This window comes from Bufo bufo, chromosome 10 (genome assembly GCF_905171765.1).
Source record: "Bufo bufo chromosome 10, aBufBuf1.1, whole genome shotgun sequence".
Taxonomy (NCBI): Eukaryota; Metazoa; Chordata; class Amphibia; order Anura; family Bufonidae; genus Bufo; species Bufo bufo.
The window spans coordinates 27,052,310-27,079,073 of record NC_053398.1 but is presented as its reverse complement, the minus strand read 5'-3'; the positions used below and the strand labels follow the sequence as shown (position 1 = coordinate 27,079,073).

The window sequence follows — 26,764 nt, the reverse complement described above, 5'->3', positions numbered from 1 at the left end:
ACTGCTGGAGAATGACGACTATAAACCAGTGGTCTTCACCAATTGGAAAATTATGACTATAAACCTGTTGTCACGCCCTGCCCTGTGAGTGATCTGAGAAGATCTGTCAGACTTGCTGCACGTGAATATATCTGACAGATTGCTTTGTTGTGGCTTTGGGAAGGATCCCACCCCCTCACAGGTTCTGCTTATTAGTTAGTTAGTGATGCTATTTATACCTGCCTCTCACTATAACCCTTGCGGTTTAAGGTTTTCTCCTGGAGTTCTCTGCTGGTGTTTGGTGGATATCCTGCTCCCAGTTTGTCTTCAGTTAAGTCCTCCTTCCTTCCCTTCTGTTGTTTGTACTGGATAGATGCTGGTTCCTTCATCTTGTGCAAGGACTCGGTTGTCTTTTCGCCTGCTCCCTAGCTGAGGGTTTGTGACTGTTGCAGCAAGGCTTAGGTTCGAGTGCATAAACACTTCTACCATCGAGATTTGTTCATGTTGGTAGCAGTCAGGGAAAGGCTCAGGGATTGTCAGGAGGTGAACTTTCCCTGTTCCCTAGCCTGCTGTTTTGTTTAATTTTGTTGTGTTTGGTTTGCTTCCCTTCCCTCACCTTCTGTGACACCTGTGGTCTCCAACAGCTGGAGAAAGATGAGTATTGATCAATGTCTCCATGAGCTTGAGGGCCACATTATGGAAACCACAGATATAGTCAAAAGTCAAGGATGCACCCATTACACGTTCAAGCCAACTCTTAAGAAGAAAATTTTAGTTCTCCCACATACCTCCATGCCAAACCCCTGGGGGGTAAGTTTCATCAAACACTGTACAATAAATAAAAACCTGCCTCTCAGATTCCTAGGTGAGAGGTAGCTTTAAGACAAAGGTATAACTGACCTACTAATGTACAGTTCTGAATAGGTCCATCACCCGGGATCCCCGCCGATCAGCTGTTTTAAGAAGGCAGCTTACCATGCATAGCGCTGTACATTGTATAGCGGCTGTGCTTGGTATTGCACTCAGCCCCTTCACTTGAACGGGGCTGAGCTGCTCCGAGGCCACGTGACACATGAACGTGTTGTCACTCGGCGTAGGAAAAGCAGACAGAAAGCCGCGGCACTCAAAGGAGCACTGATGCCTTCTGAAACAGTTGCCAAATAGGTCATCAGTGAGGAAAATCTCAGAAAACCACTTTAAGTCTACCACCATTAAACCTGGATGGTTATCTCAATGTAACAGTGGACATCTCAGATCTCCTCTTGATCCTGGACAACATTTCATTAGCATCAACCCTATTACAGTAGAACTATAATATCAAAATCCATCCATGTCTTAAAACGATGCTCTTAAAACAGACAGGGTCCGTACAAGATACTTTATGAGGCATGGGTTCACTTGCTGACAACAGAAACAAGATGAATTGCTTAGAAAATCCACCCAATGAGCCACCTTGATTCGTCTAATTGGAATTGGACTTCTCTCGAGACCGTTGTGTTGTTAAGTATCATAATATAATCACAAATGGTCAGCTCAACATACATAACTTTTTTTATTCAGGTCCATATTTCTCATATGAAAAAAAACAGCAGCTGGTATGTCTGTCTAGTCCAAATAGATAGTCTATGTGTATGGGCCAAGAATCCTTTACAAAAGATCATATGTGAAGCATCAATTAACGCCTTACTTCCCTCTAGTCTATCTCCACTCCAATGAGATCAACACTTCAAGACTACATTTTTACGCACTCATTTTACTAGGTTTTATTAAGTTTGAACATGCGTAGTGCTGTTATTTCAGCCTAATTTTAAAAAGTCTACAAAAAAAATTAATAATCCTATCCCAGTTTGTTCTAGCTGGCAAGGCATGGTAACATTAGTTGATGCCCACAGCAGTATTATAAACTCAGGTCTACCAGACATTTGGTTTTATTTGTCTGCTTTGCCTAAGGTTAATCATAGCTGTTCATTTGTTCTTTATTACAGGACATAAATACTTTTTACACCGTGTGATTATAGAAGTAGAGTCAATGCTAAGGTTGGCATGGCATCCTGACCAGGAACACATGTAAAGATTACTGAGGTGCGCCTTTTATGAAGTGCTTACAGGATTTGCATACTTGGCTGTGAACCCAGAAGGCAACATGACATTTCATAAAAAGCAATTTGGTCACAGTGACCTTTACTCCGAAACACATGTTGAGTCTCTGTACACTTTCTGTAAGTTTCCAATCATTGGTTTAATGGCATGTTTCAATTTATCATTTTTTGAGCACAGAGAACAAAGGTTCAGAGAGATTTAACAATGTGGTTAAAATATAACTTGTAATTAAACCCAGTTTATACACATGTTCTATGCCCAAATTGAAAGGATCAACTTGAAGAATGAAAGCCTTCAAAATATTTGGGAACCATTCTAAAGCAGTGTACATAATTATACGGAAACATAGAAGAACCTGATAACTTACAATGTACATTTTTGGGTTTCAATAGAATTTGGGTTTTTAAGTTCAAAGGGGGGTGATGAACAGAAAAGTGTGTAGAAGCCATAAAGAAAATGTTTTGTGGCTTCTCCATATAAAATGTATAGTTGTCAAATCATCAATAAACACTAGTGTCATGGTTTTGGCATATGAAGGAGTCATGTGACGGGTCCTTCACAAAATCACACAGATAAAACATAAAATGAAATATTCCTTAAGCAGGGTGCTGGATCTCCTTAAGGAGACCAGTCCTGTATGGAGACTCACTGGAAGTATTCCATGGTACGTAGACTTATTGGGAATTCTCCATGGGAAGGAGGTATCTCCCAAAGAAGAGAAACATCTCGCCAGCGCCATCTATATAAAGTGGCCCCCTGTAAGTCAAGACCTGTCTTTTTAACAAGCCTTGGAACATAACAAAGGTAAATGTCAAGCCAGATATCGATCCATAAACAGTTGTTTCAGGGTGCTTGCCCCTCATCAGTAAGGAGTAGAATTCTGTTTGGCTGCACTTCCACATAGTGGTGGTCTTCCTTGAGAGATACATATTTGCATGAAATCTTTCTAAAAGCATATGGATTCTCATAATAACCCTTTAAGGACCCATGACGTAGCTTTATGTCATGGGTCCGATCCCTAAACATTGCACCCGCTCGCACGTGCAGCGGGCACCTTAGCCGCAGGGTTTCTGCTATTTTAAATAGCAGAAGACCCACGGCACATGTATGCGATCGGCCATAAGGCTGATCGCATACATCTTACCCTTCAGATGCCGTGGTCAAATGTTGCGCGCTTCCGATCCGGTCCGGTCACAGCTTTCCCCAGCTGAGATCGGGGAATCTGTTACCTTGCGCTAATTGACCGAAGCCTCAAGCAGGCTTCAGAGTCAATTAGATGTATATATCAATACAGGCCACTAGGTGGCAGCCTTGTATTGATATAGTGCAAATTAAGTCTTCAATGATGGCTATTTAGCCATCATTGAATACTATGGGCAATCAAATGATTGCCAGTTATTGTCACCCAAGGTGACTTAAAAAAAGTAAAAAAGTAAAAAAAGTTTAAAAAAAAGTTTTTACAAATAAATAAATAAATAAATAAATGAATGAATGAAAAGTTCAAATCACCCCCCTTTCCTTAAAATAAAAATACTTAACCAATAAAAAAACACCATGGGCATCGCCGTGTGCAAAAATGCCCATACTATTAAAATACAAAAATATTAAATGGCGTAGTGGGAAAAAAAATCAAAACAGCCAATTTGCCATTTTTGGTCACCTCAACAACCCAATAATTTTTTAATAAAAATGGATCAAAAAGTGGCACACACTTAAAATTAGTATCACTGAAAAGAACAGATCGTCCTGCAAAAGATGAGCCCTCACACAGCCCCGTAGACATAGCTACAAAAAAGTTATAGGGGTCAGAATATGGTTATGAAAAAAAAAAATTAAAACCTTTGAGGAAAAAATTGTTTTTCAGTATTAAAACGCAAGAAAAATTATACAAGTGTGGTATTATTGGAACCGTACTGACCTGGAGAATGAAGATAACAGGTCAATTTTGCCGCATAGTGTACAGTGTAAAATCCCTACTACATGGTATGCAACCGTAAATGGTGCCATTAGAAAGTACAACTTGTCCCGCAAAAAATAAAGGGTCCTTAAGGGGTTAATTTTTTTTATTATAAGGATTAGCACTGTGATTCAGGAGAACTGTAAGCTCCCCAGATAACCAGGGAAAAGGACATAGAAAAGGACAAACTAAGACAAATACAAAAAACCATGAGGGAGAAACAAAATGTGGGAAGGGCAAAGACAAACATTGTGGAAGACTATGCAACTCTTGTAAAAAATCCTTGAACTCTTGACGAAATGAGAAAGATGCAATCAGGAACACAGTGTGAGTGCGTTTCCCTGTAGGAATGAACATTTTTTAGTTGTAACTAGTGTTGAGCGAAGTGAAGCATCCAAAGCGGAATTCAGTCCGAAGTTTAGGAAAACTTTGATTCACAACGAATCCGAATTCCCTCGTGCTTCGTGGTAATGAATCAGTTTTTCCTAAAATGGCGGCTGCACAAGCCTGGGAATGCAAGATCACCCATAATGCCGTGCAGCCAGCCAATCCTCAGATATCCAGCCCCTGTGATGTCCCAACCCTATAAAACCCTCATCCTGCGTGGTAAAGTGTTCATGAGCTAGGGACAGTGTTGCTGAAAACAATTATGAGAATAATATTGGAGAGGGAGACTGCGGAGAGAGTGCGGGCGGGGAGAGTGCGGGGATAGTGGGGGGAGACTTATTCTGCGTTGGTTTTGTTTATTTATTCCTACATTTACTTATTCCTACATCAGCTGTAAACTAAGATATGTAATTCAATACCAATAAGGGTATTTTCACACTAGCGGCAGGGGACTCCGACACGCTGTTCCGGCGGGTGAACAGCCTGTCGGATCTATCCTGCCGCTAGTTCACGTGTGCCCCCGGACTGCCGCTCCGTCCCCAATGACTATAATAGGGGCGGGGGCGGAATTACGGCGGCAGTACAGCAACGCACGCCGAGAGGCAGCAGGACTAACGTACTGCATGCAGGACGTTTAGTCCGGCCGCCTCTCGGCGTGCGCTGCCGTGCTGCTGCCAGAACCCCGCCCCCGCCCCTATTATAGTCAATGGGACAGAGCGGCAGTCCGGGGGCACACATGAACTAGCGGCAGGACGGATCCGACAGGCTGTTCACCTGCCGGAGTCCCCTGCAGCTAGTGTGAAATTAGCCTAAGATAGAAGCCTTTATTATTCCACTGCGAGCGTGCCAATCAATACCATCCAGTCTGCACCCCTTAGGGAGGCCAGGTCTTAACGATGACCATCCTTATCTTTTGCTGGCTTTACTGCTTCCAAATCATCCTTCAAAGTCTCCATGTCCTAGAAAAGTCAGCAAGATGCAGAGAGAGGAGCTGGATGTCCCTGATGACATATTCTCATCGATATTAGATGATGTGGAAAAGGAGGAAAAGCAGATGGCAGAAGAAGGGCTCCCATCTGTAAGGCAGGAGAGCGCTGGGGTTGGAGAAGTAGGTGTGCCAGAACTGATTAATATTCAGTGTTTACTGTCAAATAACCTGCAGGAGATTGCAGGCAAGAACAGCAATAATATGCATATTGTCCCCCCACCTAACCAGCCAAACTCCATACCTGCAACAGCCCCTGTGCATTAAAAGTGCAGCGCGGCCATAAACAATGAAGACCAACTATACAGTGTGCTCTTTATTATTAAATGAAAGGCAGCTGTGGGCTTAATTGCCTGTGCAGTTCTTCCCCACAGCATGGCTGCTCCGTGTGGTCGTACCCTAAGGCAGAGTGGCCTGGGTTTACCCGATTTATAGGGATTCATGACAAATTGATTCGTAACGAATCAAATTCCTTAACGAACTTCAGGGAAGTTGCCGAATTTTTCAAAAACTTCGCTCATCTCTAGTTGTAACATTAAAGGGGATAACTATTAGATCAATGGGGTCCTACCAACGGGACCCTGCGGTAGGATCCCCACCGATCTAATAGTTATCCCCTATCCTGTGGATAGGGGATAACTTTCAAAAACCGGAATATCCCTTTAACTATAGTATAATTTCAGTCTATTTTGTGTTTTTATTCCTTTTCAAGGTGAATGAATGGCAAGTGACCAGCAGGTGATAACGCATGGGAGATCTCATTTACTCAACAGGTGAGTCAGACTTACAACTCCCATTATTCAAAGTTATCACCCCAGACATCAATCATCACTAGTCCGAGCCCTCAGGACACAAGTGCATTTTCTCTTGGTGTCTGGTTACATTTGCCAAATTGACAGCAGTGGTCTGAAAACAAAAATTTTTTTTTTTCTGACCTCATACAACCACTACATTTATTGATCATTCAGCCTTTGCTTTTTAGCTTTCAGCAATGAGACCTTGATACATACTAACAACTTTACCTTGTGATCTAGTAAACAAAATGAACTCTTTAAAGAAGACATAAAAGCCAACAATCAACAAATACGGTACTATTTTGCTCAATAAGGCAAGGGCTACACCAGGATCGCTGAGCAGTGGTGATCCCACAGAAATGAATGGGATCGCCGCGGCAGTTGCAAGAAATCCAACACGGCTGTCGCGTGACCAGTGTCGCCATGTAGCCCTTGTCTAATAGCACAACTAACATACATAAATCATTAAAAGCAAACCTATTTGTGCAAACTCAGCTAAGAAAATGATTGGTGTGGATTCGGACAGCAAGTCACGGAAAACTATAAAGACTAATGGTGGATTTACACGTGCAGATTATCGGGGATGAATGTTCCTACGAATGCTCGTTCCCGATAATCTGCCGATAAAATTGCAGCCGATTAGTTGCAGCGTTTCGCTCATGCATTGGGCGAGACTGTCGTTAGTGCTGGCAAGTAAATCATCGTTTCTGGGCAGCAGATCGTTCTGTTTAAACGAGGATCTGCTGCCCAGAAACAATGCACCTGTAGGAGGACGAGTGATCGCAACATCGATCTCTCGTTCTCATACTGTGGAGGTGATCGCTGCGTGTAAATGCATCGCTTCACCCACACTGACCGAGCAGCCAGTTGTCAGGAAGGGACGCGGTCACGTCTATGATGTGACACTTACGGTGTCATAATCCGAAGCTGAACTCGGCTTCCTGCCTCATTACCGAAGCGGAGTTCAGCTTCGGATTTTGACACAGTAATTTATGGGAATAAACAAAGTGTCATGTCATGTCATAGACTTGCTTTGTCTCGCGTTATTTGCCTCAAGTTCGCAAAGACCTCCGTGGAGCCCATACATTTTACAGTAGGCTATATTGTTAACAAAGTTTTCACACTGGCGCCTCTTTATAACTTTGGTGAATCCACCGCCAGGTATAGGGCTTTATTAAGACCGCCGTCTAAAACGCTGGTCTTATTAAATGTGGCTCTATGTTACTAAGGGTACATTCACACGACCATAATTCCAGGTCCGTTCTGCAATTGTGGAATGGGTGCAGACCCATTCATTTCAATGGGGCCGCAAAAGATGCGGACAGCGCACCGTGGGCTGTCCGCATCCGTAGTTCCATTTCGCGGCCCCGCAAAAAAAATAGAACACGTCCAATTCTTGTCTGCAATCTTGGACAAGAATAAGCATTTCTATCATAGGGCTGGCCGCATGCATTCTGCAAAATGCGCAACACATACAGTACAGATGGTGTCTGCGTTTTATGGATCTGCAATTTGCAGACCACAAAACACTTAGGCCTCTTTCACACGGGCGTTGCGGGAAAAGGTGCGGGTGCGTTGCGGGAACATGCGCGATTTTTCCGCGCGAGTGCAAAACATTGTAATGCGTTTTGCACGCGCGTGAGAAAAATCGGCATGTTTGGGTTAGGTGTTCTGTAGATTGTATTATTTTCCCTTATAACATGGTTATAAGGGAAAATAATAGCATTCTGAATACAGAATGCTTAGTACAATAGGGCTGGAGGGGTTAAAAAATTAAATAAAAATAATTAACTCACCTTAATCCACTTGATCGCGCAGTCGACATCTCTTCTGTCTTCTTCTTTGCTGTGCACAGGAATAGGACCTTTGATGACATCACTGTGCTCATCACATGGTCCAATCACATGGTTCATCACCATGGTGAGGGACCATGTGATTGGATCATGTGATGTGACGTCACCACAGGTCCTTAGCCGGCAGCTCAACATTACAGAAGAAGACAGAGATCCGCAACTACGCGATCAAGTGGACTCGGTGAGTTAATGTTTTTTTAATTTTTAACCCCTCCATAACTATTTTACTTTGCATTCTGTATTCAGAATGCTATTATTTCCCCTTATAACCATGTTATAAGGGAAAATAATACAGATCGGGTCCCCAGCCCGATCGTCACCTAGCAACCATGCGTGAAAATAGCACCGCATCCGCACTTTCTTGCGGATGCTTGCGATTTTCACGCGGCCCCATCCACTTCTATGGGGCCTGCGTTGCGTGAAAAACGCTGAATATAGAGCATGCTGCGATTTTCACGCAACGCACAAGTGATGGGTGAAAATCACAGCTCATGTGCACAGCCCCATAGAAATGAATGGGTCAGGATTCAGTGCGGGTGCAATGCATTCAACCCGCGCGGAAAACTCGCCCATGTGTAAGGGGCCTTACAGTCTTCTGATTGTTCTCTACAGAGGTCTCCTTTGGGTGTGGTTGACCTTAGCATTTAAGGTATTGTCAAATAAGCCGGCAGTTTTTAGCCCAACAATAAGCAGGGCAGAATAAGAGGGGACCAAAAGTATCCCGTATAAAGCAAAACCATCACGAGTCCTCGCCCCATAAGAACATCCAGTCACTGATGGTATATCTGGACCAGATTTGACCAATGGATGTTTCCATTATGGGGTCAATGTCAGGTTGGATGGCACCAGTAAAATGGATTTAGAGACACGGGGTCATGCATTTCCATTAAGGCTGAAGCACTGCAATGTAAGTGAGTGTACGGCTAGCGTTAGAGCAGGGGGTTATCTGTACATGTAAAAACAAACACAAAGACCATTAGAACTTGATATTATAAACACCCGTCCATAAACCTAAACTCAACACTAGCAATTTGCTCCAGACCAGCAAGACATAGAACAGAACAGAATAATACATTTTAAAGGTCCCATCGAAGAATGGCAGAATAAGCTGCCTAAAAACGAGCTCCCTGCCGACAATCCCCCCCCAGCACATACTATATGAAGAACGGTACTCTGCTGGAAAGAGCTGTCATCCAGCGGCCGATAACAATATCCAAAAGGTAACTCACCATGGTGCGCCGTATATTCGGAATCCTTTCACAGTCACTTCTGAATCTTGCAAGTAAATACTGTTAGTGATGAGCGATTGCACGTTATCAAAGTCTTCGGGTTTCAATTTGGAAACTGAGGGAAAGCGGTAGTAATCCTGTTTAACAAGATCGGCCATGAATTCCTTATCAAAAGTAAGTTCATGATTCCCAGCAATCACGATTTTAAATTCGTAGGGTAAGGTTCCTACAAGGCAGAAGAGAGGAAAAAAATGAAAATTACACAGAAGGAAAAAAATAAATAAAACATTTAACATTTTTATTTTTGCTGATTTTTGGACCATTTTGTTACTTTTTTCTCATTTGTACATTTTTATTTTTTTATTGCTTTAGGATCTCTTTTAGATGCATTATAATGTATCATGAAGTAGTGCACATTTATCCAATCCCTGAAAAATGCTCCCCCATTGGCCCGGGCCCCTCACACAATGTACTTACCTCGCTCTCAAATGTCACTTTTGATGCCCGCACGGCCACCGCTGCATCGCCCCCCCCCCCCCCCCCGCCGTGCGGATGAAAACAGGCAGGGGCAGCCAATAGCAGGCAGAGGGGCCCGGGCATATGGGGGTGCATTTCAGGGGTTGTATAACCCCTTTAATAAATTCAAACACCTATTTCTTTACCCTAGCATCCAAAAGTCAGCCATTTTTGTTTTACTTAAAGAGGACCCGTCCCCTCTCCTGTCCGTTTTAGTAACTGCTTGCATTCCCCCCGTAATAACAATTCTGGAGCCTCTATTCTTATGACTCCATGATCTGCCATTCCTGAAGAAAGTTGTAAATGAATTGTTAGCAGTTTGCAGTGAAGGTCCATATGGGTGTTACCAGTTGAGGGGGTGTCCCTGCACAGTCCGACACTGGCAGCAACAATTGGATAGTGTCAGACTATGCAGGGACACCCCCCCCCCAAACTGGTAACACTCAGCTGGACTTTCATTGCCAACTGCTAACAATTCATTCATAACTTCTAGTAGGAATAATACAGGAACGGCACAACATAGAGCCATAAGAATAGATGCTCCAGAATGATTATTACACAGGGAATGCAAGGTCGGTGAGAGCTCCTCTTTAATACTACTGATAGTCTGAAATCTCAATAACTTGCAGCAGAGATAACTAGAGATGAGCTAAATTCTTCAAAATTGTGACAAATTACTTCATCACGAAGCGCATTTCTTTGTAATAACAGGGAATGGCGATTGCACCGCCCCCCGTCATTTTACCCCTCAGATGCCGTAATCGTACATGATCGTGGCATTCCAATAGTAAAAATTCTGTGTAAAATTAAAAAAAAAAAAGGATTAAAATCATACTTACCACCTCCACTTGCTCACAACAGCCCAGCCGCCACCATCTTACTTGAAGATCTGGCGCAAAATCTTGCACGGCCCAAGATGACGTCACCCCGCACTGGATTTCGGCCGAGATCTTCAATCAAGATGATGAAGTATGATTTATTTTTTTACACTATTTCAGGTTAAATCGACTACCACGAAGCACGAGGAAATTCGGCTTCGCGGCAAATCGAATTGATCCTGAAATTCGGATCGATTCCACTTTGTTGGATTTGATTCGTTCAACATTAGAGATAACAAAAAAAAATAGGCTGTATGATATCAAAATATACAGTATAGTATCGGGCTGCACACAAATGTTTATTGTCCTTCATGTCCTTAATGTCTTCCTGAAGACTTTGGGGGGCAGAGGTTTCAATAACATTGCAGGAACAGGTTGTGAAGATAACAGTAAAAACTGTTATTCATTTTAGCACCTGTCAGCAGGATCAACCCTGTGAAACCAGGCATAATGTTGGGCAGGGTTGATCCTACTGTGTAAAACAACAACTCACTTATGCTCTTTCCGTGCCATTCCCGAGAAAATTAACTTGTTAATCAGTGGCGTGCCCGGGGAAGGGGGGGGGGGGGGGGCGGTGCGGTCTCCCCGGTTGCGCTCACTAGTCTGCAGGAGGAGGGGGAGAAAAGCGCTGTCAGCGCTGTACAGTACTTACCCCTCCTCCTGCTCGCTCTTCTCAGGGCCCGCGCTGCTGTGTCCTGGCTGTCTGCAGCGTCAAGACGTACCGAGCGCACTCTGACCTGACGCTGCAGGAGGTCAGGTGACTGCAGCGCCGACCCTAAGAGAAGAGAAGACAGCCAGGACAGGGAGAGTGGCGACAGGAGAGGTAAGTTACTCTATTATTTTACAGTCTGGTATGGAGGTCTGACTGGGGGGGTCAGGAGGTCTAATGGGGGTCAGATATGGGGGTCTCGAGGTCTAGTGGGAGTCTGGATGTCTAATGGGGGGTGTGGAGGTCTGATATTGGGGTCTTATCTGAGGTCTGATATTGGGTCGGGATCTTACATGGAGGTCTAATGGGGGTCTGATCTGAGGTTTAAAGCTGGGGTCTTATATGGGGTCTGACATAGAGGTCTAAAGGGGGTTTAGTCTGAGATGGGGGGATTCATTTAGGATTTTATATGGGGGTCTGATCTGAAAGGAAGGGGGGATTTTTTTTATACTAACGCACAATATAAAGGGGTCTTTTTGTACTGACGCACTATCTGTGTGGTACCAGTATTTTCAGGGGGACTGTTTCTGCAGGAAAGTATTGGGGAGCACAGTGGACACAGTATTGGGGGTGGCAGGATGAGGTGTTGAGAAGGTGGGAGGATGATGGAAAAGTAGGTAAGTAAGATGTCCGTTTGTTAAACTCTGCAGAGACGAGGCGCGGCTGAAAGAAGGCACCATGGCGGTCTGGTCTAACAGGAGAAGAAGAGGAAAGAGAATATCTACATCAGAGAAGAGAAGTCACTGGATGTAAGAGGTACATATGTGGCGCTGTATGACCCTGTATGTTCTGTAGCGCTGTATGTCATGTTTTCCAAGTAGGTCTTTAAAGGGGTTGTCCACTTTTATTTTTTTTTGTATGGGCGCTGCCTTCTCTGCTCTGTTTACCTGCTCATCACTGCAAATGCTCCGGCGAGCAGGTGAACAGAGCAGAGAAAGCAGCTCTCATATGAGCGCTGCCCTCTCTTCAAACAGCTGGGGGCACAGAGGGCATTACTACTATGGATGAGGCACAGAGCCAGAGGGCATTACTACAATAAAGGGGGCACAGTGAGCATTATTACTGGGAAGGGGGCACAATGGGGATTTCTACTATGGAGGGGGCACAGAGGGCATTACTAGCACAGTGGGCATTACTACCATTAAGAGGGCACAATGGGCATTACTACTGTAAAGGGGGCACAGTGGGCATTATTGCTATGAAGGGGACACAATGGGGATTATTACTGTGAAAGGGGCACAATGTAGGCATAACTACTGTGAGAGGGCACAATGTGGGCATAACTACTGTGAGAGGGCACACATTTGTACAAAACTACTGTGAAGGTTGTACAATGAGGGCAATACTACTGTGAGGGGGTACAATTTTTTTAAAGTATTGAGGAGGTAGGGTGCCGGAGAAAGGACCAGCCCCGGGTGCCAAACACCCTAGGGCCGCCACTGTTGTTAATATGTAAATTAGGTATTCAAGGTACCAACCCATAGAACATGGTTTGGTCAGGCATCCACCCCCATGAAGTCTTGGACACCGAAGAGTGTGTCGGTGAGGATGATGGACCAAACCCTTGTTCTGACTATGGATATGAAAACTCAAGATTATTATTCATGGGACAACCCCTTTAACCACAGCATATTCATGTATTGTTTCTTTTATATGAAATTAAGATTCTTCTATTTTATTAATATTTTTGGGTCATTTTCTACGCTTTTTTGCCTTATAGGTGATATTGCAGGAAAGGAAAGAGAGGCTGTAATGTTACCTCCCGAAATGTATTCTCTAATCACCGCAAATGGGTCCTATGTGCGCTTTTTAAAAAAAAAAAAATTAAGAAATACAATTTTTTTTTTTTCAAGGACGTCTCTATGAAATGTATCTCTCACAAGCGCTGGCAGTCTTCATAATTATATCTGCCAAGGTGTTTGTGGAACATCACCAAAAAGTACTCTGTGCTATAAGTAGGTGTTGTAATAACTTGACCCAATGTACTGCAGAGAGCCTACAGGCGGAGAGTGATTACAGTAACAATCAATACTTCTTACAATTACATTTGGCCAGGTCCACGTGACGAAGACTGGAAGCATGCGTGGTAAATACAAATGATCCTTGTTGTAAACTAAACTTCTGCTTAGAATGAGGATGAACAGAATTACAGGCTGCAATGAGACAGTAGAAAAGATATATATACAGTTGCAAGAAAAAGTATGTGAACCCTTTGGAATGATATGGATTTCTGCACAAATTGGTCATAAAATGTGATCTGATCTTCATCTAAGCCACAACAATAGACAATCACAGTCTGCTTAAACTAATAACACACAAAGAATTAAATGTTACCATGTTTTTATTGATTTCACCATGTAAACATTCACAGTGCAGGTGGACAAAGTATGTGAACCCCTAGACTAATGACATCTCCAAGAGCTAATTGGAGTGAGGTGTCAGCCAACTGGAGTCCAATCAATGAGATGAGATTGGAGGTGTTGGTTACAGCTGCCCTTCCCTATAAAAAACACACACCAGTTCTGGGTTTGCTTTTCACAAGAAGCATTGCCTGATGTGAATGATGCCTCGCACAAAAGAGCTCTCAGAAGACCTACGATTTAGAATTGTTGACTTGCATAAATCTGGAAAGGGTTATAAAAGTATCTCCAAAAGCCTTGCTGTTTATTAGTCCATGGTAAGACAAATTGTCTATAAATGGAGAAAGTTCAGCACTGCTGCTACTCTCCCTAGGAGTGACCGTCCTGTAAAGATGACTGCAAGAGCATGCGCAGACTGCTCAATGAGGTGAAGAAGAATCCTAGAGTGTCAGCTAAAGACTTACAAAAGTCTCTGGCATATGCTAACATCCCTGTTAGCGAATCTACGATACGTAAAACACTAAACAAGAATGAATTTCGAGGAAGGACACCACAGAGGAAGCCACTGCTGTCCAAAAAAAACATTGCTGCAAGTTTACAGTTTGCACAAGAGCACCTGGATTTTCCACAGCAGTACTGGCAAAATATACTGTGGACAGATTAAACCAAAGTTGAGTTGTTTGGAAGAAACACACAACACTATGTGTGGAGAAAAAGAGGCACAGCACACCAACATCAAAACCTCATCCCAACTGTGAAGTATGGTGGTGGGGGCATCATGGTTTGGTGCTGCTTTGCTGCATCAGGGCCTGGACGGATTGCTATCATCAAAGGAAAAATGAATTCTCAAGTTTATCAAGACATTTTGCAGGAGAACTTAAGGCCATCTGTCCACCAGCTGAAGCTCAACAGAAGATGGGTGTTGCAACAGGACAACGACCCAAAGCCTAGAAGTAAATCAACAACAGAATGGCTTAAACAGAAGAAAATACGCCTTCTGGAGTGGCCCTGTCAGAGTCCTGACCTCAACCCGATTGAGATGCTGTGGCATGACCTCAAGAAAGCGATTCACACCAGACATCCCAAGAATATTGCTGAACTGAAACAGTTCTGTAAAGAGGAATGGTCAAGAATTACTCCTGACCGTTGTGCACGTCTGATCTGCAACTACAGCAAATGTTTAGTTGAAGTTATTGCTGCCAAAGGAGGCTCAACCAGTTATTAAATCTAAGGGTTCACATACTTTTTCCACCTGCACTGTGAATGTTCACATGGTGTGTTCAATAAAAACATGGTAACATTTAATTCTTTGTGTGTTATTAGTTTAAGCAGACTGTGATTGTCTATTGTTGTGACTTAGATGAAGATCAGATCACATTTTATGACCAATTTGTGCAGAAATTCATATAATTCCAAAGGGTTCACATACTTTTTCTTGCAACTGTATATATATATATATATATATATATATATATATTAGGGAATAAAACATATGTTCTTGTGTATGTATACATACATACACACACAAGTACATATAGCGCATGATACATATCCTTAAAGGAGTAACAGAAGGAAGCCAGACAACGCAGGGGATCCGAATGCAATCAAGTAGTGATCATGTGATCATTACTTACCTGACAGATCCCGTTCCGGTTCTCCTGGCCAGGATCTGTTTACTCAGCTGCAGCTGTGATGTCACATCAACAAGTGCCACTGCAGCCAATCGCAGCTCTTAGCGGAGAGGCAGCATGGGATCTGCCATGTAAATAAGTATCATTACTTTATTACAGACAGATCCCCTGTGTTATTCAGTTTCCTCCTGAAACGGGACAAGCCCGTGTCACCTCTCCGGACATGTCTGTTTTGATAGATTCATGCATTCTCCATGTAATAACAATTCTGGAGCCTCTATTCTTATATCTCTATGTTGTGCCGTTCCTGTATTATTTCAATTAGAAGTTATGATTGAAATGCTAGCAGTCTGCAGAAAGGGTATAGAGGGGTGGTAACCAGTTGGGTTGGGTGTGTGTCCCTGTACAGTCTCACTCTATCCAGTCAGTGCTGCCATTCTCAGACCGTGCAGGTACCACCCCCCCCCCCCCAACTGGTTACCGCCCCCCTGTACCCTTACTGCAGACTGCTAGCAATTCATTCATAACTTCTAGCAGGAATAATAGAGGAATGGCACAACATAGAGTCATAAAAATAGATGCCCCAGAATTGTTATTACATTGGGGAATGCATGAAGCTATTAAACAGGCATGTCAGGAGCTCCTCTTTAAAGCCTAAAGCTGATAATACACATTAGTTGTATGGTGGCTGAATACCCCACCAAAAATCTAATGTGTTCGGGAGACCTCCTGACTCTCTCTCATTAGCAAATGTTGGAGGAGATAAAAACTGGGCAGTTGAGAATATTTTGTTCTCAAGAGGAATACACCCTTTTGTCTTTTATGGATAACCTGTATGAGGAATAGGGAGCGAAATCTGTCAACCGAACAAGCTATCTTAGGTTAGGCCAAGTAGGAAATCTGGCCTGGCCTTAGACAAATGCAGCGGGTGCCTCCCCCCAGGGCCCTTTAAGAATACTAGTACTTGTTTTGCGACGCTAGTTGCAATACAGCAACAAGGGCACAGGGCCTTTTTAGTGATACTGTGGATGGTACCCAGGTGTAAGAATGCCAGAGTGGTGTAGGGTGGCCTAAATGTCCCTTAATGTTTGTGCACGTGTCACGGTGCTCCTACCTGGATACGCTGGACCCCAGGCGTTGGCCCCAAAGCAATGAAAGGGGGGTTGTTGATTAAGGCCTTGTGATTAAGTTCAATAACAGCTTTATTTTGCATACACGTTTCTCCAATAGTTTCAGGCTTTGTCTTGGTTCCCAGCAGGCTTTAGCATTAACTCTGGCAGGCGAACAAACTCAACTCTGATACATCTGGGGCTCTCTGGCTCTGCTGTGTTGACAGGCTGACTGAATAACTTTGCTTTAGCTGTCTGCTGAAACTTCTCTTTGTAGTTTTACTCTAGATTTGTCCAGGGAAAACTCCTCCTGGCTTCAGAGGCTCCAAGCTGTGGCCTCTACATCCAGCAGAGCTGAAGGTGCTCTAGCTGGCTTTGGCAAGGCATGTCCAGCAGGGACGTGCACCTGCTGCACACCCTCCCTTGGCAGTGGGTAAACTTGAACTGATTCTAACTAGAATGCCACCCTTCCTGCAGCAAGTGGGACATGCCCACCAGACCACAGAGGGGGATGTGTTAGAATGGAAAGAAGGGTTCCACTCTCTATAAATGTAGCTCTGCCATGCTTGCTGTCACCTTCTGGTGAACCAGGTTCAAGAACAGTTACCAACATTAGAAATGCACAGTGTTTGGACCTGAAATAAATGCATAAGATGACATTATATTAGCCCATAAGAGACAGTAGCAGGGTGCAGAAGTGCCACTCTGGGGCGTTACAGAAAGACCAAGTAGAAAATCTGGCCTGGCTTTAGATAAAGGCCACGTAGGAAATCTGGCTCAATATAACGATTAATTAGTGTAGTGGTATTGTTGGAATCAGTCTATTTAGTGACAAGAGTGTTATAATATCCAAGTCCTTGACCTGCCAGTAGAGTATAGTCTGTAATATATAGTCTGTAGGCTTCAGATCAGAAGCAGTCATAGTATAGTCCATGGCTACAGACATAGATCACAGCACTATACTGTGCATATGAATTTTTAGTTGACAGTAGATATTAAGTCAATTGACATTCTAATGCCTGCAGACTGCCAATAAAATCCAAACGCCTTCCATCAGGGAGCAAGGTTTAGACATTTTGGATTCTTAGGCTTTCACCCTTTAGGCCCCTTTGGACATAGAGTTGAGGCTCTTACTGGAAAAAATAAAATAAAATACTTAACTCAAATTACAGGTATCACACATAAAATACTTTATTTTAACCCTCCAAACATATAACCAAAGGCCACCTTTTTATGTATTTTTTCTTTGTCTATGCAGTATATACAGTATTTGCTCAGGTATCCTACTGATATCTCATGGCAGGTGTATGCTGACTCCTTTTTAACATGATTCTAAATGTCATTGCTTAATTCTGAACACAGCTACATCCCCAGTTATAAGAGGGTGTGCACACTTATGCAACCACATGATTTTATTTTTTTTATTTTTTCTTCCCTCCACCTAAAAGATTTCAGTTTGTTTTTCAATTGAGTTGTACAGTTTATAGGTCACAATAAAGGTGGAAACAGTTCTGAAATGATTTATCTTTGTCTCATTTTTTTACATCACAGAAACCTGACATTTTAACAGGGGTGTGTAGACTTTTTATATCCACTGTATATCCAAAAAAGGTTACCCAGTTTAGTCACAGAAGTCTTCTTCCAATATTATACACATAATAATAGTGCAAATTAGAATAAACTGTCTACAGAAGGCAATTTCTTAAATGGGTTGTCTGGCCTAATGGAAGGAACAAGTGTGTTAAAAAACAAACAAAATACAGTATAAACTTACTAACCCCTCAAAATTCCCTTCGTTCCAGAGCTGTGGGTCCTGGTGGTCCATGCCAGACACCACGGGAAGTCAGGGGGACCTCTTCTTTGCCACAAGACCAATGAGTGGCGGCAACCACTCATTGGTCTGAGTGGTCAAGTGTGCAAAAACTGCACAGTGCTAGTAAGGATTTTTTTTCATTTTTTGAACACACTTTATTTTTTATAAAGCCAGACAACCCCTTCAAAGGGGTTTTCCAAGAGTTCGATATTGATAGCCTATCCTAAGGATAGGTCATAAATACCAGATCGGTGGGGATTCAATTCCCGGCACCTCCGCTGATCAGTCGGTTCCTAGGCCAGTGATCTCACCTTTCATTGGTAACATGGCCTATTTGCAGAATAGTTCTATTCATGTGAATGGGCTTGGGTTCCATTACCATGCACAGCCACTATACAATGTACGGCGTGTACTACTCACCAGAGCACTGTGGCCCCTTCAACAGCTGATCGTCAAGAAGTTAGATCTCCTTAATCAGATGCATTACTGATGACCTATCCTGAGGATTGGCCATCAATATTGAACTCCCAGAAAACCCCTTTAAGGCATCATGTTGACTTAAATATATCACTATCGGGAATTTTTGTGCATTTTACAAACTTGTAACACTCTTTCCAATAGAGAAACATTGTAGTTGTCTGGGAATGTAAGATTAAGGCTACTTTCACACTAGCGGTTTTCTTTTCCGGCATAGAGTTCCGTCATAGGGGCTCTATACCGGAAAAGAACTGATCAGGCATATCCCCATGCATTCTGAATGGAGAGTAATCTGTTCAGGATGCATCAGGATGTCTTCAGTTCAGTCATTTTGACTGATCAGGCAAAAGAGAAAACCGCAGCATGCTACGGTTTTATCTCAGGCGAAAAAAAACTGAAGACTTGCCTGAATGCCGGATCCGGCATTTTTCCCCATAAGAATGTATTAGTGCCGGATCCGGCATTCAAAATACCGGAATGCCGGATCCGTCCTTGCAGACCGGTAAAAATGTGAAAAAAGATACAAGATGCATGACAAGTGGAGAGACGGATCCGTTCTTGCAATGCAATGTGTAAGACGAATCTGCATCCGGATGCGTCTTACAAATGCTTTCAGTCACATCCCGATCGGCGGATCCGGCAGGCAGTTCCGACGACGGAACTGCCCACCGGATCACACTGCCGCAAGTGTGAAAATAGCCTTAAAGACTCAAAAAGAGAAATGCATTGCTACAAATTATAGTCTAGAAACCATTCTAATAAAACAGGTCCTCCAGTAAGTCCAAGCATATATTTAAAATAAAATAGCTTCAGATCTAGCTGGAAAGGTATATCCGCTTCTTATTCTCTCTTCTTCACAGCACCATGAAATGTTGTCTCCTGATGTGGAGTCTCTGAGGTGTAACACTGATCTAGTCCCAGGGTTAATAGGGAGCGGGGGAGGGGGAATGAGCTCCTGTGAAGAGTGTGTGTCGGGCACAGCAAGATGAGTCTTCCACCTTTTGTTAACACTGTGGCAGACAACAAAACAGCACAAGCGCAGCGGAAGTTCAGGCTTTGACCTTTCACTCCCTACGCGTCAGGCTTCATTAATTTTCATGGGGCCTAGCAGCTGAGGCGTTAATGTTAACTGAGTGTTAAGAGACACAGTGGCAGCAGTGCCAGCACTAGAACCCGCATGCACATGCAGATATACATGGCATACAGTTTAATAAAAAAAAGATGACGCCATTTGCAGCTAATGAACAATACGACGCATGGTTGGAATGTAAAAAAAATGGGTTTCACAAAGGTGCAATGGAGAAGTTAGTCTTTATCTGCCATTTAGGCTTCGAAACAACAAAACACGTACAAGTACAAACCAAGACCAATTTTAATCTGTTCAGAAAAGTGAACTTTCTTAGCAACACAGTTTGTAAGTCTAAGAAAGACATTAGTCTACCTAGTTTAGCCTATTATCTTCCAATGTTGATCCAGAAGAAAACAACCCATGAGTTAGAAGCCAGTTTGTGTCAACTTAGGGGGAATATTCCTTCTCGACTAAAATATTGCAATCAAAATAACTTCCTCAATCAACAACCTATTCCCAGATTTAGATGTAAAGTCCCAAATTTCCAAGATAGGTTTCTGAATTTGCCATAGAGAAAATTTGCTTCATTAGTAAACCTGGGTTATAAGGTGTTGTGGGAGAACTAGCTCCCACGGTTACCAGACCGAGTTGATTTAGTAAAACACAGGTATAACCATGGTCAGACTGGCCCACCAGAGAAGAAAAACGAATTTAGTTGGCTTTAAAGCCAATCTTTTGCTAATCTCTTTGATTCAAAACCTATTAGACCTTATTGATGATATTGGGGTAGGGCCTTGAGAATAATTTCCTCTGGTGGGTCCAGGAAACCCCATTCCAACACTGGGTATAACATAAAGGATCATATACACTAAAGTAGTGAGCTAGTAGATGCAGCTTCATCCATGGTACGGCCCTAAAAATCCAAAATGGAGGAGAAAATTGGAGCCTCAGGCTATAGCAAAATGAGCTTCCCTAATCCGTGCTGGTCAATCTTTAAATTAAAAATTCCGTAAATGGGTTGGCATAGCCCTTCGCCTCTCCCAATGAACTTTCTGCAGCCATTTATTGGGCACAACTGAATTTACAAGCATAAAGCTGGCCATACGTCTCAAATAACTGTTGGCTGGTTGCTCATTTGGCTGGCAGCTGACTCTCACAATCCTCCCACAGATATGCATGTTAGCCTCAGCCGAGCATCCATAGAGAATGGGGGGGTGAAAGCCATTACGAGACACGTCTGATAGCAGCTTATCCCCGACAACTAAAGCATCGAGCAGTTAAAATTCAATGTGCTCAATCCTAATCTCCCATGACATCAGCGGTCAGGATAGAGGTGGGAGGACCCACACACATTAGATGGTTGTCCAAACCCACAGAAATGGTGGGTTCACCCAACGAAGATCTAATGTGGATGGCCAGCTTAACGGTTGTAGGGCATCTATCAGATGCTCTCATCAAAACATGTAAGTCCTCATCAGAACTCAACAATTCCCAGCAGTCAGGTAGTCAACAGTCTGAAAAAAAATTGCAGCTGGCGCAGCGGTCATTGGACTGTTTTATACTAACATCTATGGAATTTTTATTACCTGTCCACTAACTTAGTGTTCCTCAACTCCAGTCCTCAGTGCCCACCTGTCAGTCATGTTTTCAGGATTTCCCTAGTATTGAGCAGGTGATATAATTAGTGTCCATGCATCAGGACTTACCACAGGTATTCATTCTGTGGGATATTCTCAAATCATGACTGGTAGGTGGACCCTGAGGACTGGAGTTGAGGAACACTGCACTAACTCATTCAAACTGGCTGCAAAATTGTTTAACATTTTTGTTCACCCCCTTGGCCCATTTACAAAAAGAATGCAAATAACATTTGGAGATTACTTGCCCACTGCAAGCCATCTGATGTTGATTGCCAACTCTCCAGTGCAACTAAAATAGTTTTGGACACTTCTTTCCTTCGTTGTCTACACTAGTTGGAAATTTCCATGTCAAGTTTTTCAGTTAAAATACACCATCTATCACCACCTTTCCCAATCCACCACATGTGTTCTCCCGGGAGTTCATGATTCCCAATCAAAATGTTTGCTCATAACCTGTAATAACCATCGAACTGGCAGATAGGAAGACAGTCTACACACAAATAAACCCTATGGAGGGTGAATCCAGGCCTCCTTTTTGTCTAATAGAATGTGACACGGGACCTCATCGACCAGATGCCGCTATAACACGATAAATAATAGCCATCTCAATTTCCAAACTGCTTTCTCCGAACACATCCTGGATCAATTTACATACTACTTTCCTCCAGAAAGCAATGAAATCATAAGTTCCAATTGACTTAGTCTATATTGGAAAGTGACAGAGCAAGCGCTTAGAAATTCAATTACCGCAAGCAAACGCCATTTTCTCCACTCAGGAGGAAATTTTCAAACAACATTTATGGTCATCAAATATTATTAGTAAAGAGGGGAAAAACTATCCGAGTAATTCTTTTTGCTGAAGCAATACTTTAACTTTGTAATTGAGCTCATACTTCCAAGCGGCACAAGAATTATTAACGTATCGCCAGCAGTTATCTGGATTTAATGGCGCAACATTTCTATAAAACAAATGGAAACATGGTGGTTGTTTTGCAGCACCGGGACCATGGGTTTGAACCTGACCAAGATAAATATGCATCGGAGAGGCTGCTAGTTTTCCCAGTCTTGTATCCAAATGCCCTGGTCACACAGGGCACCAGGGTATTGGTGTCTCCCCTGGCACATGCCTTCACCCCAGCCATGCCGCTTAGGCTGGGTTCACAGCTGACCTTTTTGCTGGGGGATGAATTTAAATACTGGGGAAATGGTATTTACAGGTATTCTTGGAATGCCTGACAGGGCTCATTGACAAGTGTGACGCACATTCTGGAAAAATGTAGACCTATCCTAATTTCAAGCATTCCCTTTAAATAAATAAAAAATTATTAGGGGTGGAATAGTCAATAATACAGAAATATACTATAAGGAGTATTTCCTGAAGGGCCAAATACTTTTTCTAAACAACTAGCATAATAATCATCATTCAACAAGGCAGTTATATTCTATCCAAGCCATTAGGCTTTCAAGAAATTGGAGTATGGGTAGAGAACATTTCCCTCTGTGTCAGAGAGACAAGAGGACCCTTGTTCCAAACCGGGAGTTTTTTTTTCTTCTTCTTCTTCAAGCTTTTCCGGGGTTGCATAAGGTAATAACAGAATACAACATTCATTCTTTGACTAATTTTTTCTAAATCTTCACTGCCCTAACCCTAGTCAGTTCTTATGAGATGCTGTCCCAATGTGTGACCTAACAATGCAACCTATACCAACATTAGTTATAACGGCATTCCACGGGATGTTAAAGGGGTATTTCAGCTTTAGAAAACTTTTTACATTTGGCCAGTACTGGCCAAAAAATCTACTAACCTGCTCACCACCTCTCAGTTCCAACACAGAAGCTCCTCTCAGTGATGCTTCCGGTCCTAGGCCTATATCATCTGGACAGGGACATGTGTGCCGCTGCAGCCAATCACTGGCCTCAACAGTGATGTGCCCCCAAGTGGTATTTCATAGATGGGCTGCTTGGAGATGAGTCCAATGAATGGCTGCAACGGTACATGCGATGTCTACAGGCCCGGGACCCAAAGCATCGCTGAGCAAAGCCTCTGTGTTGGAAACCAGTGGTGGGCAGCAGCTAAGTAGATTTCTTGACCAGTACTGGCCAAATTTAAAAAGTTTTGTAAAGCTGGACTCCCCTTTAAGACTTCTTTCTTGGGCCAACAATATAGTTTTCCACTGATCAGAATTATGAATGGGCCATGCAGTTGAATGCATTCATGTGAATGGGACTGATCTGCAGTACCAGGCACAGTCACATGTATAGGCCGGCCAAGGAGCCTAGACAAACACTGGTGGGAGAGTACCATCACCAATTACAAACTGGTTGAGTATCCTTAAGGTGGATTTACGCGAGCCAATTAAGGTATTGGGCAGATTATCTTGAATGACTGTTCCTGGAAATGCTCAACTGTCTGTGTAAATATGCCGCCGATCACCCAATGAATGAGCGAAATGCTTGTTCATCGGGTGATCCAGTTCGTGCAGGCACCGCTAATCATAGTTTCTGGGCAGCAGAACAAGCTCTCTAAATAGCGATCTGCCGCCCAGAAACAATGATTCTCTATGGGGACGAGGGATTGTAAAAGTGATCCTTCATCCTCAAACTGTGAAGGGGTCTCCTTCACTTAAAGAGCAGTCGACTGTCGGGAAGAAACGCCTAGGCCCCTTTCACACAAGCGAGTTTTCTGTGCGGGTGCAATGTGTGACATGAACGCATAGCACCCGCACTGAATCCTGACTGTGTACATGAGCGTTTTTTTAACGCATCATTTCTGCTTTGCGTAAAAAAACGCAGCATGTTCTATATTCTGCGTTTTTCACGCAGCCCTGGCCTTATAGAAGTGAATGGGGCTTCAGTTAAAAAACCCATCACATCCGGAAGCAATTGCGGGTGCGATGCGTTTTTCACTGATGGTTGCTAAGAGATGTTGTTTGTAAACCTTCAGTTTTTTATCACGCGTGTTAAAAAACGCATCAAAACGCATTGCACCCGCGTGGAAAAAACTGAATGCAATTGTAGATAAAACTGACTGAACTTGCTTGCAAAATCGTGCGAGTTTCACTGAACGCACACTGAACGCATCCAGACCTAATCCGTCAGGCTCGTGTGAAAGGGGCCTTAGCTCTCGACAATCATCTGCTACGTCGAGCGGTCTAAACCCACCTTTAGGATATACCTTTTCTCAGAAAGCTGCATAATTTTGTTATTCCAATGCCCTTCTGTCACCAACCTTGCCAGACCGCAAAACCGTTATAGTGATTATTTTTCTTTTTTCTTTCTCCAAAGCCTGAAGCAGATATTGTAGCTCCGCTCTACTGAAGGCAAAGGCCACAAATTTCCCTAGCAAACACAACTTGTGGAAGAAAGCAGCCCAGCCAGGTTTTTTCTAATTCTGGAGAACCCCTTTAAAGGGAGTCTGTCACCAGGAAATTCATTATTAAACCAGGCACAATGCCTTGTAGGGCTAGCTCAGCGGAATGGAATGATACCTTTCACTTACCCGATTGTCAGTATCTGGTCGGTGGAGGTCCAACACCCAAGACCCCAGCAGATCAGCTGTTTGAGAAGGAACCGGCGCTTGCAGTAGCGCCTTGTCTTTCTCTCAGCTCACCAAGCACAGCGCCGTACATTGTACGGTATTACAGCTCAGCCTCATTTACTTCAATGGGGCTGAACTGCATAAGATTAGTCTCCGTACAGTATTAGAATGTATGGGATCCGATGAGCCGTAGTAAGTTATTCACGAAGTCGCACGAGACTTTGTTAATTAACTTCAGTAATTGATTATGACAGTGAAAAACCTTGGAACCAAACACTGCTTCGGTTCCAAGGTTCCACTCTGAACCAAAGCCGAGTTCGGTTCCAAGTTATGAAGTGTATTTTTACTGTAATAATCAATTACCGAAGTTGTTCAACGAAGTCTCTAGCGACCTTAAGAATAACTTACTTCGGCTCATCGGAGCCCATACATTCTAATACTGTACGGAGACGAATCTCCGTACAATATTATAACAATTTTTTTTAGTGAAGTGTCTTTGGATGTAGCATCCGAAGATCGTTTCGCTCATCTCCAGTGATAATGATAATAACTACTAAAAACGTACATGCGTAGGACATGAAATCAAGACCTATTATTAGACCTAGCCAGTGTAAAGGAGAATTGCAGGATTATATATATTTTAATATAGAAAACGACATGGAAAATGAAAAAATAAAAAATGTAAAAATATATATGTTTAAGGCTACTCTCACACTAGTGTTGTTGTATTCCGGTATTGAGATCCAGCAAAGGATCTCAATACCGTAAAAAACGTTCCGACACCATTCCTTTTTGTGACCGGACACAAAAACGTTGCAAGCTGCGGTTTTATGTCCGGTCATAAAAATGGTGGAAAAAAACCTGATCCGTCACCCATTGACTTTCAATGTATTTAGTGATGGATCTGTTTTTTTTCCCGTTTTCATTTCACACAGCCGCATCCTAACGGAACGGATACATCCTAATGTGCAAAATAAAAATGGAACCGTTTAATTCTGGCATTGAGATCCTCTGCCGAATCTCAATGCCGGAATTAACAATGCAAGTGTGAAAGCGCATAAAATCACAATTTAAAGAGGACCTTTCATGGGTTTGTAGTAAGTGAGATAAATATCTGTGCCTGCGGGGTACCCCCCGCCGTGCTGCCACCCTGCCTGCTTTTTTAGAGTAGCGCTCCTGCGCCCCGTTATGCCCCCCCCCCCCCGCACATTTCGCGCTCAGTATGCTAATACTGAGCATCGGAGCAATGGGGAGGAGACGCAGTCTTTCTCTGTGTGCGTCTCCTTCTCCCTGGCTGCAGCGCTGTCCAATCGCAGCGCAGAGCGTCACAGCCAGGGAGGTGAGCGCGATTACATCATCAAAGGTCCTTTTGCAGGTCCTGAAAGAAGAAGAAAAAAGACGATGTCGGCTGCGCGATCAAGTGGATAAGGGGAGTTTATTTATTTTTAACCCTTCAATCCACATTTTACTAAGCATTCTGTATTCAGAATGCTATTATTTTCCCTTACAACCATGTTATAAGGGAAAATAATAAAATCTACAGAACACCTAACCCAAACCCGAACTTCAGTGAAGAAGTCTGGGTTCGGATCTGAGTACCACATTCAGTTTTTAATAACGCGCGTGCAAAACGCATTGTACCCTGAACAACGCAACGCAATGCAATCGCAGTCAAAACTGACTGAAATTGCGTGCGCGAGTTTCCCGCAATGCACATGCGACACATCCAGGGCAAATCCG

The 26,764-nt window shown here is 43.1% G+C and overlaps 1 protein-coding gene across 3 annotated transcripts in view; it reads right to left on the bottom strand.

The window, feature by feature from the left end:
- MPPED2 (metallophosphoesterase domain containing 2) overlaps positions 1-26,764 on the bottom strand; it is a 173,942-nt gene that overhangs the window by 72,780 nt on the left and 74,398 nt on the right. For all 3 annotated transcript variants that reach the window (XM_040410238.1, XM_040410239.1, XM_040410240.1), the window contains one exon: positions 9,285-9,510. In XM_040410238.1, the coding sequence (XP_040266172.1) occupies positions 9,285-9,510 (226 nt within the window). The remainder of the gene's footprint in view (positions 1-9,284; positions 9,511-26,764) is intronic.